General features: G+C 45.7%; 1 protein-coding gene across 1 annotated transcript in view; it reads left to right on the top strand.

The window, feature by feature from the left end:
- Positions 1-19117, top strand: part of SCRIB (scribble planar cell polarity protein) — a gene marked incomplete in the record, with an annotated part of 213321 nt that overhangs the window by 143365 nt on the left and 50839 nt on the right. The window contains 3 exon segments of the mRNA XM_034763808.1: positions 15426-15476; positions 15929-15970; positions 17531-17656. Of these exon segments, the coding sequence (XP_034619699.1) occupies positions 15426-15476; positions 15929-15970; positions 17531-17656 (219 nt within the window).

A 19117-nucleotide genomic window follows, 5' to 3' on the forward strand; every position in this document is an offset into this window, starting at 1 on the left:
TTACTGCCCAGAGTTTTGTCCAAGACCACACTCACCTCATACTTACAGCACCAGCCTGGCCTTGACAACACTGGTACTTGACCCTACTAATCTTGTCAGTCAGACCTCCACTATCTCTCCCATTGGCTCCAGATGTGATTTCCCAGGGCCAATCTGCAAGCCCTCCACTTCATAGAGTGGATACTTCATAGTTAGCACTGTTGGAAAGGGCATGCTCTAAAGATGTACAGAAAGCATGCTGAATAGTAGAAAACCTTCAGCTACTTACCTGGAAAAATGGAAGTGTTTTTTTCCAATCTGGTCCCCACAGAAGGGTGTTTCTCCAGAGCAGAATTCCATCAATCACGTATTGGACTATCTTTTGCACCAAAAACATCAAAGTCTGGCAGTTAGTTGTATCACAGTACATTTGGCAGCTATTTCTGCATTTCCCCTCTTGAAGATAATAGATCTTTTTTCAAACCCCCTTCACCACCAGATTTCTAAAGGGATCAGATAGGTTGCCTACCCCGGATCTGCAGCACGCAAGCTGATTTTCAGTGGCACTCACGCTGCCCGGGTCCTGGCCACTGGTCCGGGGGACTCTGTATTTTTAATTTAATTTTAGATGAAGCTTCTTAAATGTTTTAAAATCCTTATTTACTTTACAACAATAGTTTAGTTATATATTATAGACTTATAGAAAGATCTTCTAAAAACGTTAAAATGTATTACTGGCACGCATAACCTTAAATTAGGGTGAGTAATGAAGACTCAACACACCACTTCTGAAAGGTTGCCAGACCCTGATAGGTTCTTGCACCTGTGGGTATAATCTATTCCCCAATGACATCTGGCCTGGTGTTGGCAAAATTAATGGGGCCACCTTTTGAACCTCTTGATACTTGCTTCTTTATTCACCTCTCTATGAAAGTGTCATTTTTAATTGTGATAACTTGGGTGAGGAGGGTGGGTGATTTGAAAGCATTAGTGTCAGAGCCTTCATATATGATTTTTCAGAAGGATCAAGTCTATCTTCACCCTCACCTGAAGTTCCTGACAAGGATGGTGTTCAATTTTTACATTAACCAGGCAATTTATTTTCCAACTTTCTTCCTGAAGTCTCTCACTCAGAGAGATGAGGAGAAACTTCATTATTTAGATGTGAGAAGAGCTTTAGCCTTCTACCTGGACCACACTAAATTTTTTCGGTCCTCAACACAGTTGTTTATTGCAGTTGCAGACAGAATGAAAGGCCAGATGGTTTCTCCTCAGAGGATTTCCTCCTGCATTTGTTTGTGGTACCAGTTGGCAAATGTGACTCCACCAGCTAGAGTGCTGGCCCATTGACTGGAGCAAATGCCCATTCAGGAAATTTGCAAAGCAGCAACTTCGTCATCAGTCCACACCTTTGCTACTTGTTATGCCATTTCCCACCAATCCAGGAATGATGCTAGTTTCAGATGAGTTATTCTTCATTGACGGGCCCACCTCCAGGATAATCTGCTTGTGAGACATGCAATCATCCAAAGAAGAAGAAATGGTTCTTCAAGTGTTGCTCCTTATGTGTATTCCACATGTGGGGATATGCATGCACACAATGTGCCCAAGTCCAGAGATTTTAACAAGCAGTGTCCATTGGCCTATACATGCACAATAGATCTTCTTATGCTTCCAAATGAGGGTATGAAAGGGAGTGTGGGTCGATGCCCCCTCACTTCCTTCTTACCGCCTCATGACCTGAGTCAGAATCCAGTGTCCTCTCTTGCTTCAGCCTTTCAGAAAACCTGTAAATAAAATAGTAAATAGTTACTCTTTTAGCTTGGTACAGTTAATTTTTGAATACTTAGTGTAGTTTGTTTACCCGGACCGGGGACTCCCTCTCTGTGACCAGGGCTATGCCTAGAGTTCCAGGCTTCAAAAACTGCATCTCTTGCCCTAGAAAGATCCTTCTTTGTCAGTGATCAACACCAATGCTGCCTCTACCATCTTGGTGAGGCACACATTTCAGGGAAGTGCAGCATTTGTCACTCGTTGCCACTGAGAATGCGCAAAGCCTGTGAGCTTTGCCATAGAAAACTCTTAATGGAGAAGGCCATGAGGCCCCTCTCTGATCTGGGCCAGGGAGACCCGCCCTGAACATCAGCCTCACCAAAGGAGCAACATGTCTCCAAGCAAGTCCTTAGGAGTGGAGCCCTTGGTTTCTAAGCCCAAAGATATTGCAGGTGTAATGGTGCAGGACTCACCCCTGCAGCGCCTCCTGCTGGTCGTCTCGGGAATTAGCTCTCCAGCCTCCAGAGCACACTCTGCAGGCCGGTGTCCCACTGCCGCTTGGCCCCCATGTCCCTCCCAGACCCCAGATGACCTTTTTCTGGGTGCTGCCCCCAGGCAGGACCCCCACAGTTTCTGTGGGTCTTCCCACTCAGGGGAACCCCCACCCATTATCCCCACCTCACCTCAGTATTTGGCTACTGCCAGTCACCATCTAGCCCCCACTTACTGAGGCAGACTGCAGTGTCTCAGACATTCATCATAGGCAAGGGGGGTTTGGACCTGCTGCCTTGGCCTACCCGTGGGCTGCCCCCTGCAACCCCAGCACCCAATTGGCCTTAGACTAGGCCGCAGCCTGGGGTTTTCCAGGCCAGAGCTCCCCAGCTCCCTTGGCCTTCCCCCAGCCCTTCTCCCCACAGGTACCTTCTCAACTCCCTAGCAGCCTTCTCCCTCTACAAACAGAGAGGGAGTCTGTGGTCCTGGCTCAAAGCCTTTTTATAGGGGCCGGCTGTGGTCTGTTTGGGGCCTGGCTCCCAGCTGTGCCTACTTCCCCAATCAGCCTGGGAGCTGCTTGCCTCAGCCCCAGCCCTCTGCTGTGCTGTTCTAAGCCCCTCAAGGCAGGAGCGGGTGACCACCCCGCTACAGTAGGGCTTCCCTCCATGAGAGCAAGAGATGCTCTCTTGGACATAAGGACAAATCCCCAGTGAGGGAAATTATTAGTTAAATTGGAGAAGATGGGGATTAATATGAGAATTGAAAAGTGGATAAGGAACTGGTTAAAGGGGTGAGTACATTGGGTCAAGGTGAACTGTCAGGCTGGAGGGAGGTTACAAGTGGCATTTCTCAGGGATCGGTCTTGAGACCAGTCTTATTTAACATTTTTAGTACTAACCTTGGCACAAAAAGTGGGAATGTGCTAATAAAATTTGCAGATGACACAAAGTTGGGAGGTTTTGCCAATAGGGAGGAGGACAGGAATATCATAGAAGAAGATCTGGATGACCTTGTAAACTGGAGTGATAGAAATGGGATGAAATTTAATGCAAAGTGCAAGATCATGCATTTAGGGACTAACAACAAGAATTTATACTATAAACTGGGGACTTATCAGTTGGAAGTGACAGAAGAGGAGAAAGACCTGGGTGTGTTGACTGATCACAGTATGACTATGAGCTGTCGGTGTGATGCGGTGGTGAAAAAGTCTAATGCAGTCCTAGGATGCCTGAGGTGAGATATTTCCAATAGAGACAGGGAAGTGTTAGTACTATTATACAAGGCACTGGTGAGATCTCATCTGGAATACTGTGTGAATTCTGGTCTCCCATGTTTAAGAAAAATGAATTCAAACTGGAACAGGTGCAAAGAAGGGCTACTAGGATGATCCGAGGAATGGAAAATCTACCTTATCAGAGGAGACTTAAAGCACTTGACTTGCTTAGCCTAACCAAAAGAAGGCTGAGGGGAGATATGATTGCAGTCTATAAATACATCAGAGGGATAAATACCAGGGAGGCAGAGGAGTTATTTAAGTTAAGCACCAATGTAGACACAAGAACAAATGGCTATAAACTGGCCATCAACAAGTTTAGGCTTGAAATTAAATTAAAAATTAAATTAATGGAGATATCCCATCTCCTAGAACTGGAAGGGACCTTGAAAGGTCATTGAGTCCAGCCCCCTGCATTCACTAGCAGGACCAAGTACTGATTTTGCCCCAGATCCTTAAGTGCCCCCCTCAAGCATTGAACTCACAACCCTGGGTTTAGCAGGCCAATGCTCAAACCACTGAGCTATTCCTTCCCCCGTTAGATGAAGGTTTCTAAGAGTGAAGTTCTGGAGCAGCCTTCCAAGGGGAGCAGTGGGGCACAAAACCTAACTGGCTTCAAGGCTGAGCTTGATAAGTTTATGGAGGGGATGGTATGAGACTGCCTACGATGGCATGTGGCCCATCAGCAACTGCCAGTAATCCCCAACGGCTAGAGATGTGACACTAGATGGTTACTCTACAGAGAATTCTTTCCCAGGTATCTGCCTGGTGTGTCTTGCTCACATGCTCAGGGTTAACTGATCACCATATTTGGGTTGGGAAGGAATTTTCCCATAAATCAGATTGGCTGAGACCCTCGGGATTTTTCACCTTCCTTTGCAGCATGGGGCACAGGTCACTTGCAGGTATCAACTAGTAATGTGTAAATGGTGAATTCTCTATAACTTGAAGTCTTTAAACCATGATTTGAGGACTTCAGTAACTCATCCAGAGGTTAGGGTCTATTTCAGGAGTGGGTGAGGTTCTGTGGCCTGCAGAGTGCAGGAGATCAGACTAGATGATCACAATGGTCCCTTCTGACTTTAAAGGGTATGAGGTCTGTTCATAAGAGACAGTTCTTCCCTAAGCCCATCAAGGTCGGGCAAGCCCTTACACACAGATCCTAAAGAACGGACTTAGCAAAAAAAAAAAAAAAAAAAAAAATCAGGCTGGAGGGTAAAGACCTTAGGAAGAAGGATGCGCTGGTTCTGTCGGTGACTCTGGTACTGAAGCACAAGGACCATAATCCACCAGTTCCACCCACAAGTGCCGCTCCAGACTCTACAGTACTGAAGCATCTGCCCAAAGAGCACACCACAACCAGGGATGCACCGGTACTGTTGGTGCCAACCATCAGAACTCCCCGCACACTGGGGTGCACAGAGACCTACACGACACCAGAGGATGTCTCTCCTCTTCTCTGGCCTAGCCCTCCTGAGGGACATTACTACATGGAAAATGATACTGCTTCGGTGTCCCAGGAGCCATCTCACTTACAATCATCAGGCTGGATTGCCTGAGTACCAATGTCTCCGCCATTCCAACAGGAGCAATTTTCAGATTTGGACAAATCTGAGGAGCCAGTCCCTACTTTATCCCCATGGAGAGAGCCAAGCCTGGACAGGTGATCCAGGACTCTTATTCTCTACCTTTATGGATACAACCTCCATAGGGACCAATGGTACCCCATGTCATGGGATCCCCCCAAAATGTTTGGCTCCTCTTTCTGGGCATATTGGCAGTCATGGGATCCTTGTACAAGACACGCTGTAATCTTTTCACTCTTCTCTCTTGCATCAGCAACCAGTTTCATTGGTGTATGAGGAAGAGGAGGAGAATGTTGAACTGGAACCACAGGTACTGATGGTTCCAACAGGAATCTCCTATTCTTCCCCAGATGAGGCAGACTCTCCTTCTTCCTCATCCCTACCAGGCAACTATAGGCAATACCAGAACTTACTATGAAGAGTGGCTAGTAATCTTCAGATATCTCTGGAGGAAGTCCAAGACCCACATTACTGACTGTGGAACATTCTGCAGCCTCAGGGCCCAAGTAAGTTCGCCTTCCCAGTTAATGAGGTCATACTGGAACCGGCGAGATTGGTCTGGCGCACCCCAGCATCATACACCCCCACACCTAAGAAGCTGAGAGGCGCTATTTCATCCTGGCAAAGGGAGCTGAATTTCTGTTCTCCCACCCTGTCTCCAACTCCCTGGTGGTACAGGCTGCTACGGAATGTAATAGGTCACAATACCCAAGGACCACCCATCAGATAATGGCTCTAAGACACTGGACCTCGTGGGGAGAAAGGCCTTCTTCTCTGCAGGTTTGCAATTCCTCATCACCAGTTACCAGTCCCTGCTAGCTAAACAGGACTTTAATAACTACTCTAGGCTGGTGGCATTTCAGGACAAACTTTCCTCTGAGGATGGAGCCCAGCTCCTCTCCCTTCTAGAGAAAGGCAAGTTGGTAGCGAAAATGGCTCTTCAGGCTGCAGTTGATACAGCATCCAGAAGCTTGGCCCCTGGTGGTATTATGGGGAATGATTTGTGGTTGTAAACCTCTCTCTTCAAGTGGGATGTGGTTCGTGGCTCTCAACACAAAGTATGCATATTTTCATATAGACATTCACCCCTCCCACAAGAGGTCCTATAGTTTATGGTGGGCTGGGAGCATGTCCAATTTTGAGTCCTCCCCTTTGGGCTAGTGATGGCACCCAGAGTGATTACGAAAGTTTTCTCCAAGGTAGTGGCCCAGATGAGCCATCAGGGCTACAGAGTCTTTCCATATCTTGAAGAGAGGCTCCTGGTAGGTCACTTTCAGGAGGGCTGGTTGGCTATTTAATTCCTTGTTCAAAGTCTTGCAGCCGTGGGGATTCGTACAAACAGATAAAAGTTTGTTTTATCCCCCACGAGTACAATAAACTTTATCAGGGCTCTGTTTCTGAAAGAGCCTTCCTCCTTTCAGAAAGGTTACAAACTATGCACAACCTAATGCTTTGATTTCCCACAGACCGAGGACTACAGTGTAAATGTGCCTATTGCTTCTAGGTCATATGGCACCCCTTTGCCTCGCTTCATCTACATTGCCTGCAGGCCTGGCTCAATTTGGTCCACTCACCCAACAAACCACATCAACTCTAAGGTGACCATTCCTACCAGGTCACCTCCTCCTTCGTTTGGTGATCAAACCCAGACAAGGTACGTCTGGGAGTTCCCTTTTCTACTGCCACTGTCACCATTGTAACAAATGCTGAGGTGAGGCACCCACCTGAACAGTCACACTGCTCAGGGCATATGGACCCCACAGGAGGCCAGACTATATATCAACACCCTGGAGCTGTGGGTACTCACCCTTGCATGCAAGGCCTTCCTCTCACTCATTCGCTCCCTCCACCTCCAAGTGATGTTGGACAGTATCACCACCGTGGTCTACATAAACTAACAGGGAGGAGCGAGATCTCTCCCACTGCATCTGGAGGCAGTCAGGCTTTGGAACTGGTGCGTTAGACACAACATCACAATCCAGACGGCATACCTCCCGGGAGTTCACAACTCCTTAGCAGACAACCTCAGCAGGTGCTTCTCAGTGGACCATGAGTGGGAATACATGACTCTACTCCCAGACATTTTCACGCAGTGGGGCACACCTCATGGAACCTCTTTGCATCCCAAACAAACAAAAAACTTCCCCTGTATTGTTCCAGGGGAGCCATAAGCTGCAACTCCCAAGGCGACACTTTCCTGGGATCGAGGATGAGCAGGTTCAGATCTGCCTTTCCTCCCATCCTGCTGCAGACACGTGCTCAGAAAAATATGTCATAAGGCCAACGTCGTTCTCCTAGCACCCTACTGGCCCAGACAGTATTGGTTTCCAGAGCTTTTGTCAATGTCAGCCCACCCTCCAATCAAAATCCACCCCTTCTCAGAACTCTTGACGCAGGGCCAAACACCTCAACCCAGGTTCTCTCCAACTCATGGCCTGGTGTTCGGATGGGCATTGGAAGTAGAGCGCTCTTGTTCATCCCCTGTCCAGGCTATACTTACCCACAGTAGAAAAGAATTGACCTGAACCTGTTATTTGGCTAAATACACTTCTCTGCCTGGGTGCAGCACAGTCAGTCTCAGGCAGTATCTTCAAGCATCCCCTATCGTTTTAGATTACCTCCTGTCTCTAAAGAACCCTGATATCTTGATCACCTCATTACAAGTGCACCTAGCAGCCGTTCATGCCTTCCTCCCTCCAGCAGACTGGTACTCTGTCTTTAGCCACCCAACTATGATGTGGTTCATGAAGGGCCTCATCAAGGCTTTCCCGCCAGTCATTAAACCAGTACCACTATGGAATCTTAGCTATGTGCTGTCAAAACTTTCTAGACCTCTCAGCGATATTCCATGTCCCACCTATCCAGGAAGGTGGTGTTTCTAGTGGCCATCACTTCAGCCAAGAGGGTCAGTGAACTGGGACCCCTCATAATGGACCCTCCACCCTTGCAATATGTCACAAGGGTGAAATACTTCTTCACCTTCACCCTAAATTTCTACCCACGATAATCTCCGATTTCCATCTTAACCAGTTTATTCACTGACCTGTTCTTTTTCCAAATCGCCACACTTCTCCTGAAGAGAAGAGACTTCAGTCCCTCGACATCAGGCATGCACTGGCTTTTTACCTGCCAAGAACCAAGCCCATCTCATCCTCTCATTATTTTGCTCACCGATTAGGCCTAGTTTCCAACACACCAATTTTGGTTCACTGATTTCTGGTTCTGCACTTTTCTAGTTTAGCAGGCATGATCTTAACACTGTCCTTGAATTATATCAGGTAGGGTAACCAGATAGCAAGTGTGAAAAATCGGGACGGGGTGGAGGGCAACAGGTGCCTATGTAAGACAAAGCCCCGAATATCGGGACTGTCCCTATAAAATCAGGACATCTGGTCACCCTCAGTAGACCTTTTGGTTTTTACTAATTTAGTCTGTCTCCCTTTTGCAACTTTTCTCATCAACATTAATTATTAAAGATTATTGTGATGCTTTCAAACTTTCATGTACTTTTACAGTTGAACTCACAATTAGGGTAAATTTGTAGGTCCAATTATCACAACAAAGTTGAGTGGGAAGAAAAATGTACCACATCCAGTGCACTAGAGGCCCCAATAACAACTATGTGGGTATAACGAGACAATCACTACTCTCTTGAATGAATTCACACAGGAAAATGATACAAGACAAAAACACCATATCACCCCTGAGCGAACATTTTTCACAGAGTGATCATTCCATATCTGACCTCTTAGTCCTTATCCTCAAAGGAAGCCTGTGCAACACCTTCAAAAGACAAGTCTGGGACATTAAATTTCTTTGTTAGACACTAAAAATCATGGACTCAATAAAGACACTAGATTTATGGCTCATTACAACAATCTATGATCCACTAAGCCTCCTCTGTACTACAGCTGTAGAGGTGTTAACTGCACACTTCATTTTGTGGTCTCTTACAACATGGTCACTTCTTATGTTCAACACTCTGTTCCAAGCTGTAAACAACCTTATATTTAGCTGTGATATTCTGAGTATCTTTCCCAGGCCTGAAGAAGAGCTCTGTGTCAGCCCGAAAACTTGTAATATCTTCTCTCACCAACAGAAGTTGGTCCAATAGAGACCTCACCCACCTTGTCTCTCTAATATCACTGGTCTACAATTTTTGAGAAGTCGTCTGCTTCAGAGATAAAATGTGCTATTTATTATGTATTTTGATGTGCTGAATTCAAATATGACAATTAAAACAACTGATTGGCTACTGTTTCTAAGATATTTAAGTTTTTACATTTTATGTCTATGTATATTGTGTAGATAGTAGAGTTTTAATCATAAATTGTAAACCTAGGTCTTTTCATGTGTTTATGGTTGCTTTACATGATAATATTTCACCTGTCCTGTTTATGTAACACTTTAAAAATCAGCAAAAGGGTTATATAAATACAATTTATTATGAAACAAAAGGCAAAAAACTATTATGTACATAGTTTAGTCCTATTCAGTGTCTACTCGGCACTTCTTGGCTTGTCTCTTGTATTCATTAAATGGAGCATCTCTTGTCACTGTCCAGCAATAGTCTGCAAGCATTGATGGGCTCCATTTGCCCTGATAGCATTTCTCCATTGTTGCAATGTCCTGGTGAAATCGCTCGCCGTGCTCGTCGCTCACTGCTCCGCAGTTCGGTGGAAAAAAATCTAGATGAGAGTGCAAAAAATGTATCTTTAGTGACATGTTGCAACCAAGGCTTTTGTATGCCTTGAGGAGGTTTTCCACCAACAACCTGTAGTTGTCGGCCTTGTTGTTTCCGAGATAATTTATTGCCACTAACTGGAAGGCTTTCCATGCCTCTTTTCCTTGCCACGCAGTGCATAGTCAAATGCATCATCTCGAAGAAATTCACGAATTTGAGAACCAACAAAGACACCTTCCTTTATCTTAGGTTCACTTAACCTTGGAAATTTTCCACGGAGGTACTTGAAAGCTGCTTGTGTTTTGTCAGTGACCTTGACAAAGTTCTTCATCAGACCCAGCTTGAGGTGTAAGGGTGGTAACAAAATCTTCCTTGATTCAACAAGTGGTGGATGCTGAACACTTTTCCACCCAGGCTCCAATGACTGTCGGAGTGGCCAATCTTTCTTGATGTAGTGGGAATCTCTTGCACGACTATCCCATTCGCAGAGAAAACAGCAGTACTTTGTGTATCCAGGCTACAGACCAAGCAAGAGAGCAACAACCTTCAAATCGCCACAAAGCTGCCACTGATGTTGGTCATAGTTTATGCACCTCAAAAGTTGTTTCATGTTGTCATAGGTTTCCTTCATATGGACTGCATGACCAACTGGAATTGATGGCAAAACATTGCCATTATGCAGTAAAACAGCTTTAAGACTCGTCTTTGATGAATCAATGAACAGTCTCCACTCATCTGGATTGTGAACGACGTTGAGGGCTGCCATCATACCATCGATGTTGTTGCAGGCTACAAGATCACCTTCTATGAAGAAGAATGGGACAAGATCCTTTTGACGGTCACGGAACATGGAAACCCTAACATCACCTGCCAGGAGCTTCCACTGCTGTAGTCTGGAGCCCAACAGCTCTGCCTTACTCTTGGGTAGTTCCAAATCCCTGACAAGGTCATTCAGTTCACCTTGTGTTATGAGGTGTGGTTCAGAGGAGGAGGATGGGAAAAAATGTGGGTCCTGTGACATTGATGGTTCAGGACCAGAAATTTCATCCTCTTCCTCTTCCTCGTCTGATTCAAGTGAGAATGATTCTGGTGCATCAGGAACCGGCAGTCCTTCTCCGTGAGGTACTGGGCGTATAGCTGATGGAATGTTTGGATAATGCACAGTCCACTTTTTCTTTTTTGACACACCTTTCCCAACTGGAGGCACCATACAGAAGTAACAATTGCTGGTATGATCTGTTGGCTCTCTCTCTCCAAATCATTGGCACTGCAAAAGGCATAGATTTCCTTTTCCTGTTCAACCACTGGCAAAGATTTGTTGCACAAGTGTTGCAGCATATGTGTAGGGCCCACCTCTTGTCCTGATCTCCAATTTTGCAGCCAAAATAAAGGTGATAGGCTTTCTTAACCATAGTGGTTATACTGCGCTTTTGTGATGCAAAAGTCACTTCACCATAAACATAGCAGAAGTTATCTGCATTGTTCACACAAGTACGAGGCATCTCTGCTCACTTTGGCTAAACAGAAATGTGTCCCTTTGCAAAATCAAACACTGACCCAAATAAGAGAGCACGACACTGTATGATTTCTAGAGCTGATATAGGACAATTTGTTCAGCAGAGTGATGTAAGCTTCGTTATAATTGCATCATCCATGACTTCTAGGAATAACATGATTCAATTCATATCATGTATGACGCAATACCAGCTTCAGATTGCATCATTCATTGTTTTGCCTAAAAAGCAAGTACTGTCCAAACCCAGTCATAGATTTATTCATAGATCCAGTCAAAGATGTATTTTAGTCATTTCTGTTTTAAATTGAGATCCCTTCCCTTTATAACTCACTTATCCTCCGCCATTCCCAAGTCAAGGATTGTATATACTGACCCAATAGCATATCTTGAAAACTAGAGCCAATCAACAATTTTAAGCATCATTTTCGTTCTCAGTGACCCAGAATTAGTAAAGTTTGACTACATTTATTTCAGAAGCATTTTGGCTGTAGAGCAGTGTATCCTGGGACTGGCATGGCTAAAACCATACTGCAATAAACAAAAATGCTCATGTTTTATTAGCTGCTCAAAAAAGTGCAATTCTGCAGTCATGAAAAAAGGCTACTTTGATTAAAAAAAACCATCTTGGTTAAGAGGAGAGGTGAAATTACCAATTTATATATAATTCTCATCCCAAAGCATCTTTACAGACATGGGGAAGGAACTTCATTCCTGTCCGTGGCTTGTTCCTCCATTAAACACAGCTTGATCTTGCCAATGTGTATGATGTTCTGCCATCTAGTTGATGGTCGGCCTCTAGGTTTGGCTGATCTTGGTTGCGTTATCATAGAATATTAGGGTTAGAAGAGACCTCAAGAGGTCATCTAGTCCAGTCCCCTGCTCAAAGCAGGACCAACTCCAACTAAATCATCCCAGCCAGGGCCTTGTCAAGCCGGGCCTTAAAAACCGGGCGTTGCATTATTTTCTTTGGCATCCTATTCTCTGTTGTCTATAGTGTCCCCACCACTGTAATCTTTTCAGTTATAGCCAATACCATACCCTGACTTCACATCCTACTTTGTCTTCTTCATTTCCACCTGCCATTGTCTACTGCCTCCAGCTTTCTAATGTCTGTTTCATTTAAAGCAGCTGCTTCCAGACCTAAGACTAATACCGTTAGTACACTTGTCTGATAAATTTTCACGTTGGTACCAAATATGTGTTTATCAGTCTGTAATTTCATCAATATCTATGTAGCACTTGTAGCTAAAGCAAATCTTCTTTTAACTTCATTCTTGATGGAACCATTAACAATGATCAAGCTTCCTAGGTAAACATAACATTTTACTTGTTCTATAGCTTCTCTACTACTGCCTTTCAACACTTTATCTCTTGTCCCATTTCCAAGATGCTCCCACTTCATTTTCTTGGCATTACAGCAAAAGTGTAAAAACAAGACTTCTGGGAACGTGGAAGAAATAAAAGTGTTATGCAAAGCAGTGAAGAAATGGCAGATTGGACAAGCAAAAGTTCTGAAGAGAAGCGGCTGAACAACTGGAGGAGGTGTCAGGAAAACAAGCTATGAAAACAATGTACAAAAAGGATATGTTCTATGGAAAATATGATCAAGCCAACTATGCAAGTGGTAAGAAAGGCTAACAGTGAACTGAGAACAATTGCTGAAGAGGGGCTGGAAGCAGGGAAGGAGCATTTGGATAAAGTGCTGAACCCTGTCTAGACATGCTAAATGAACAGGGAAGCTTGCAAGGCAGAATGGATAGCAGCACTGAACCACCATCAGAAAAAAAAAATAGAAAGAGCAGTGAAGCAGTTAAAAATGGGAAAGCTGGAGGAAATAGACAATCTAACAGCTGAGCTGCTAAAAGCTGGTGGGACAAGTGCTATCGAAGCTCTAGGAAAAATATATAAGAAGGTATGGGAGCAAGAGGAGGTACTGTATGACTGGCTAAAGGCAGTAGTTGAACCAATCGTGAAGAAAGGAGATCCTGCAGTCTGAATAATTATAGAGGTATAAGCTTATTACCAGTACAGGGAGAAATCATGATGAAAGCAATTGTCAACAGACTAAAGCCCGTTTTAGAAGAATTAGTAGGTGAGGAACAGAGTGGCTTCAGACCAGGCCAAAGTTGCATTGATGAGATATTCACACGCCAACAGTTGATGAAAAAAAGTGAGAATGGGGATTGAAAATGTTTGCTGTTTTCATTGACTTCACAAAGGCATTTGATTTGGTTTGGAGGGAAGCATTATAGAAAGCAGTTAAAATCATGTGGAGTTCCAGATAAGATAACTGCAATTATAAAAGTTACGTATGAAAACTCCTGTAGTGCCGTATAAATTGGTGAATATTAAGCTACTGGTTCAAGTCAAAGTTTGGTGTACAATAAGCAGGTATAGAATCACAGTCCCTTTTCATCATATTCTTAAATTGGATATTCAGAATGGTATACAAGTCGAAGGGCGTGATGTTGGGTGATCTAGAATTGAGCTTTTTAGCTTATGCAGATACCATATAACTAGCAGACATGCTTGAATGAATGATGATACTCTTCTCTGCCTTGGAAGATTGGGGTGGTTGATTTGGACTTTATATAAATGGAAAAATGGGGAAACTGATAGCAATGAGTACAAATAAGCTGTTAGGAAATGCAAACAATTGCCATTCTGATGTTTAAAACAATTAGCACAAGAAAATCAATGTGGCCTACATTAAATGGATTAAAATCTGGTTAATGGATAGCTCACAAAAAGTAATTATACCAAAGGAATTGTTACCAAAGGAGATGTTTTAATGGGCTCTCACTGTGGTCTATTCTTGACCCAGTGCTATTCACTGTCATTATCAATGATATGGAAGAAAAAACAAAATCATTGCTAATAAAATTTGCAGATGATCCAAAAATTGGTGGTGTGGTAAATAATGATGGGGACAGGTCGTTTATACAGACCAATCTGGATCACTTGGTAAAGTGGGCTCATTTGAACAAAGTGTTTTATTATAGCTAAATGCAAGATCATATATCGAAGAACAAAGAATGTAAGACTTACAACATGTGGACTATATCCTGAAATGCAGTGACACTGAAAAGTACTTAGTGCAATGCTGTAGTTAAGATGGTGAATGTGATCCTCAGATATGCAAGCAGGGAATTAACAAGTGGGAGTAAGAAGGTGGTATTATCTTTTTATTTGGCATTAATGAAACTATTACTGGATACTGTGTCCATTTCTGGTGTCCTCACTTCAAAAAGGAGCTATAAGAATGATTCAAGGTCTGGAAAAAACTTCCCTGTAGTGAGAGATTAAAGAAAAATCTACTTAATTTATCCAAGAGAAAGTTAAGAAGTGACTTGATCATGCTTTACAAATACCTACATGAGGAAGGGATTTTTGATAGTGGTATGGCTCTTCAGTCTGGCTAGAAAAGATGGCTCTTCAAACTGGCCAAAAAAACCCATATCCATTGGCTGGAAGCTGATGCTAGACAAATTCAGATTAGAAATAAATTGCAAATTTTTAACAGTGAAGATAATTAACCATTGGATCAATTTACTTAGTTGATGCAGGAGTCACTGCGCGGGGTTCTTTTGTCTGTCATAGACAGGAGGCCAAACTAGATGATCATAATCATCCCTTCTGGCCTTCAACTATGTGCATCTCATAATGTAAAAGACACACTCTAGTTCAATCACAATTTACTGGGCTCGAAGGAATCCCTGGCTGAAGATCTCTGGCCAGTGCTAGGCAGGAGGTCAGACTAGGTGATCATAATGGTCCCTTCTGATAAATCCTGTGATCCTTTGGCAGGGGAGAAGCCAGCAAGGCCTCCCCTCTCTGCACGTGGTGGTTGGAAGCAGCGGGGAAGGGGTTGTTCCCTGCTGAGAAGCAGGTGCTGGGTCCTTTCTCTGTGGCAGGTGAGGAGCAGTTGGGCTGGGGGCTCCTCTCTCTGCTGTGGGTTAGAAAAGGCTGAGTGAGCATGCTCACTGTGGGGCTTGAGGAAGGGGAGTTTCAGCTCTGGGGAAAGGGGTGCTTGTCTCTGCCTTCCCTGCAGGAACCTTGGTGTCTTCAGTGTTTCTCTGGTTCTCTCCCCTCTTGGTTCTCCCTGGTGCTGCCCCTCTCCAGCCACCTGCAGCCCTTCGGCCTGCTCACCTGTCAGGCAGGGAGACTCGCTTTGTAAGTGCCTCTTGGTGTGCAGTGTGTGCTGCTGCTCTTAGCACGTTCCTTGGCTCCACTGTCTCACAGACTTGGTATTTGCTGAGACCTGTGCTGTGGGGAGCAGTTGTTGGGCTAGGGCCCCAAGGGGATAGAAGCTGCTCCCCCTCTGCTCCTTTCTGCTAGCTGCTGCTGGGCTGGTGTCTGTGAGTGCTTCATGGCAGAAAAGCTGTGGTGTCAATTGCTTTGCTCAAACTCAGTAACAAGCTATGAGAGCACGGGGTGTTAAGCCAGGGCTAGGACAGGCTATGCTGGGGTGGCACTGGGGGTTGATGCCATGGGCTGCACAGAGTGAGAACTCCAGGCCTCTCTCTGCACGTGACAGGAGGAGCTGGGAAGGGTAGATTGGGAGCTCTGGTATTGCTCTCAAATTGGGCAGGACTCTCAATTTACATTTTCTTGTCTGTTTTCAGGCTTCCATAAACTTCATCCCACCGCAAGATGACAGCAAATCAGTAAGTGCTTCTGCCCTCAGACCTCTCATTCTTCTTCCTTTGCACACTCGTCACTGCCAGGCCTCGCAACCTCCCTCCTTCACACACTGCTCACTGCGAGACCGCAAACTCTCCTTTCCTCGCACTCTGCTCACTGCCAGGCCTCCCCTCGCCTTTCCTCGCACTCTGCTCACTGCCAGCCTTTGACCTCGACTTTCCTCAGTCTGCTCACTGCTAGGCCTCCCCTCGCCTTTCCTCACACTCTGCTCACTGCCAGCCTTTGACCTCGACTTTCTTCACACTCTGCTCACTGCCAGGCCTCCCCTCGCCTTTCCTCACACTCTGCTCACTGCCAGCCTTTGACCTCGACTTTCTCCACACTCTGCTCACTGCCAGCCTTTGACCTCGACTTTCCTCACACTCTGCTCACTGCCAGCCTTTGACCTCGCCTTTCCTCACACTCTGCTCACCCCCACGCCTCACCCTCTCCTTTCCTCGCACTCTGTTCATTGCCAGGCCTCACATTCTTCTTTCCTCACACTCTGCTCACCACCAAGCCTCACACTCTCTTTTCTTGGCACTATGCTCACTGCCAGGCCTCTCATTCCTTTCCTCGCACTGGGATCCATGTCAGGCTGCACACTCATGTCCTTGCACTCTGCTCACTGCCAGGCCTCACACTGTCCTTTCCTTGCACACTGCTTACCACCAGGCCACACACTCTCCTTTCCTTGCACATTGCTTACTGCCAGGTCTTGCCCTCTGCTTTCCTTGCATTCTATTTACTGCCAGGCCACACACTCTCCTTTCCTTGCACGCTGCTCACTACCATGCCTCACATTTGCACAAATGCACAAAGGCTTATTTTTTTCCCCTTTTCTCAAAATTCAGTGTGAATATTCCACAGCCTTGCTCCCTCTTGTACTTGCTCTGGTGGCTCTCTTTTGCTTGCTTACTTGCTTCTCTGCTACCCCTCCCTCCAGTGTCTCACATTTGTTCATCTCCCCGAAACACCCCAGAGTAACTGGCTCTAGTCTTAGCCTCAACACCCCAGTCCCCTCTCACATCGCTGCTTCTGCCCCAATCTGCCACTGGAGCCCTCAGTGCTTGCTTATCCTTTTCTCTCTCATCTGCATCTCCTATTTACAACTCCCACATTCTCCCCAGCTCGCTCTTACACTTCCCTCCTGCACCTCTGGAAGCTGCCTGCTTGCACTGCAGACTTGTGCTTGTGCCCTGGGCTTGTGTGGAGCCACTGGGCCCTGCCATGGCCTTGTTGCTTGTCTAGTTCTGCACATCACGATCCTGGGGTGTTGGCTGGTGCTGGATAGCTGCTGTTGCTCTCCCTCCCACATATCAATGGGGGCTATTGATAAGGTGCCTTTATCCCTTTCGCAGCCTGCTGCCTCTGACTGGGTTGGCAGTGTGGCAGAGAAGCTGCGCCCAAGAGTTTCAAACAGGATCTGCCCCCCTCTTTTGCATGCCAGGGATGTCTTGCTGCCCTAACTTTTCTTGTCTCTCTTTTCTGTCTCTTGTCCCTTACTCTGCCTTTTCCCTGTTGTGTGGTGTGGGCACAAGCAGACCAAGCCGGGCGTCATTCAGCCTCTCTCCCGGGTGCGACAAAATGCTGCCCTGCCTAGTTCGGAGGGCAGAGACAGCCCCAACCCCTTCCAGCAACCGGAGTCATGCTCCAGTGTCCAGAACTCTGTAAGTGGCCTGCAGTTCCTTCTCACTGAGCTGAGTCAGCCTGTGCCCGGTGGTGGTTGTGCCACCCTTCCTGGCGGGCAAGCTACACACACCCTCCTAGTGATGCCCATTATGGGCCCAAACGCCAACCAACCCTCTCTGGTCCCTGCAGGAGCTCTCCGCCCTATCTGAAAGGCACTGGAGTGCTGGGTGCGCCGTAGTCTTGTGTACACTGGGATTTGCCCTCGTTACAGCCATCTTTGGCTAACCACCAGTGATGCTATCCTGGTGAGAACCCCGGAAAAGACAGATTCCTGCTTTGCACCCGTGCTGCTTACTCTGGTTTCAAACAGGGGTGAGCAGCACAGTGGCACATGGCGGCTTTGCTTATCTGTGCCAGGATTTCCATCAGTACAGCTGCACTAGTGTTAGCCAAATGGTCTCGTTTCCCCCTGGAGCTACCCAATTACCCCAAGGAGGCACGGGAGTCTAGAAGACGGCTTCAAGTTCTTTATTGATCAGTCAGCTGAGCGGGTGCTTCCCTCGACTAATGCCAGAGGGAGAAGCACACCTTACAAGCACAGAGCAGGCCTTTTTATACCCAGTAACAAACAACTTAGCGTGCATACATTCTGCTAACCTATGGAATTTTTAAATTCCTTTCTAGGGGTAAACAGGATACATCTGTTGGACTTCCTTGATTGATTATGCTTCTGGGGGTCGTCAGGATACATATGTCTGACTTCCTTGCCTGATTGTTTTGTATACGTGTATGCGGAAAGCAGCTTCGTGCATGTGGGGAGCAGCTGGGATAATAGGCAAATAGTTGACCTTTGCTCTAACAAGGTTTTCCCCCCTTAAAAGCATTTTGAGAGCTCTGTGGCCCCCAATCCTCAGTTTTCACTGGCTGGTATAGCGCCATCATTTGTCGATATACAATTTGATTGGTCATTTGTCGGACTAACACAACTAAAGAGGGAGCAAAGCAAGCTAGGATTAGTAGGGTTGTAATAAAGAGTACAAAGAAGAGGAAACCTTTTCGGAGCCATCCTAGTTGCGGTAACCAGGAAGTAAACCAGTCCATATCCTACCCTCCCCAGGTCTGAACTGGGACATGGGCTAATTTCCTCATTTCTTTCGTTAACTGTTTTACCGCTTTTCCATTATCGTCGATTTGTAAACAGCAATTAGACTCATTTAATTTTGCACAGACTCCTCCTTCCTCCGCCAGTAAATGATCGAGGACTATATGATGCTGATAGATTGCATTCCTCATCTGGGTTGATTGATCGGCCAAAAGGTCAAGAGCCGCGGCTGTTTGATTGGTTAAGATTTCCAAAACAGCCTGTAACCTAATTATTCGATTTAGGTTATAAATAGGTTCTCTGGCCCCGGATATTAATTCATTGGGATTCCAAGTGGCTGGTCCATAGTGTTGGATAATCCTCTCGGGGGGCCACTGCTGAGCTCCCCATGTTTGGG

This window comes from Trachemys scripta, chromosome 2 (assembly GCF_013100865.1).
Source record: "Trachemys scripta elegans isolate TJP31775 chromosome 2, CAS_Tse_1.0, whole genome shotgun sequence".
In the NCBI taxonomy this organism is placed as follows: domain Eukaryota; kingdom Metazoa; phylum Chordata; order Testudines; family Emydidae; genus Trachemys; species Trachemys scripta.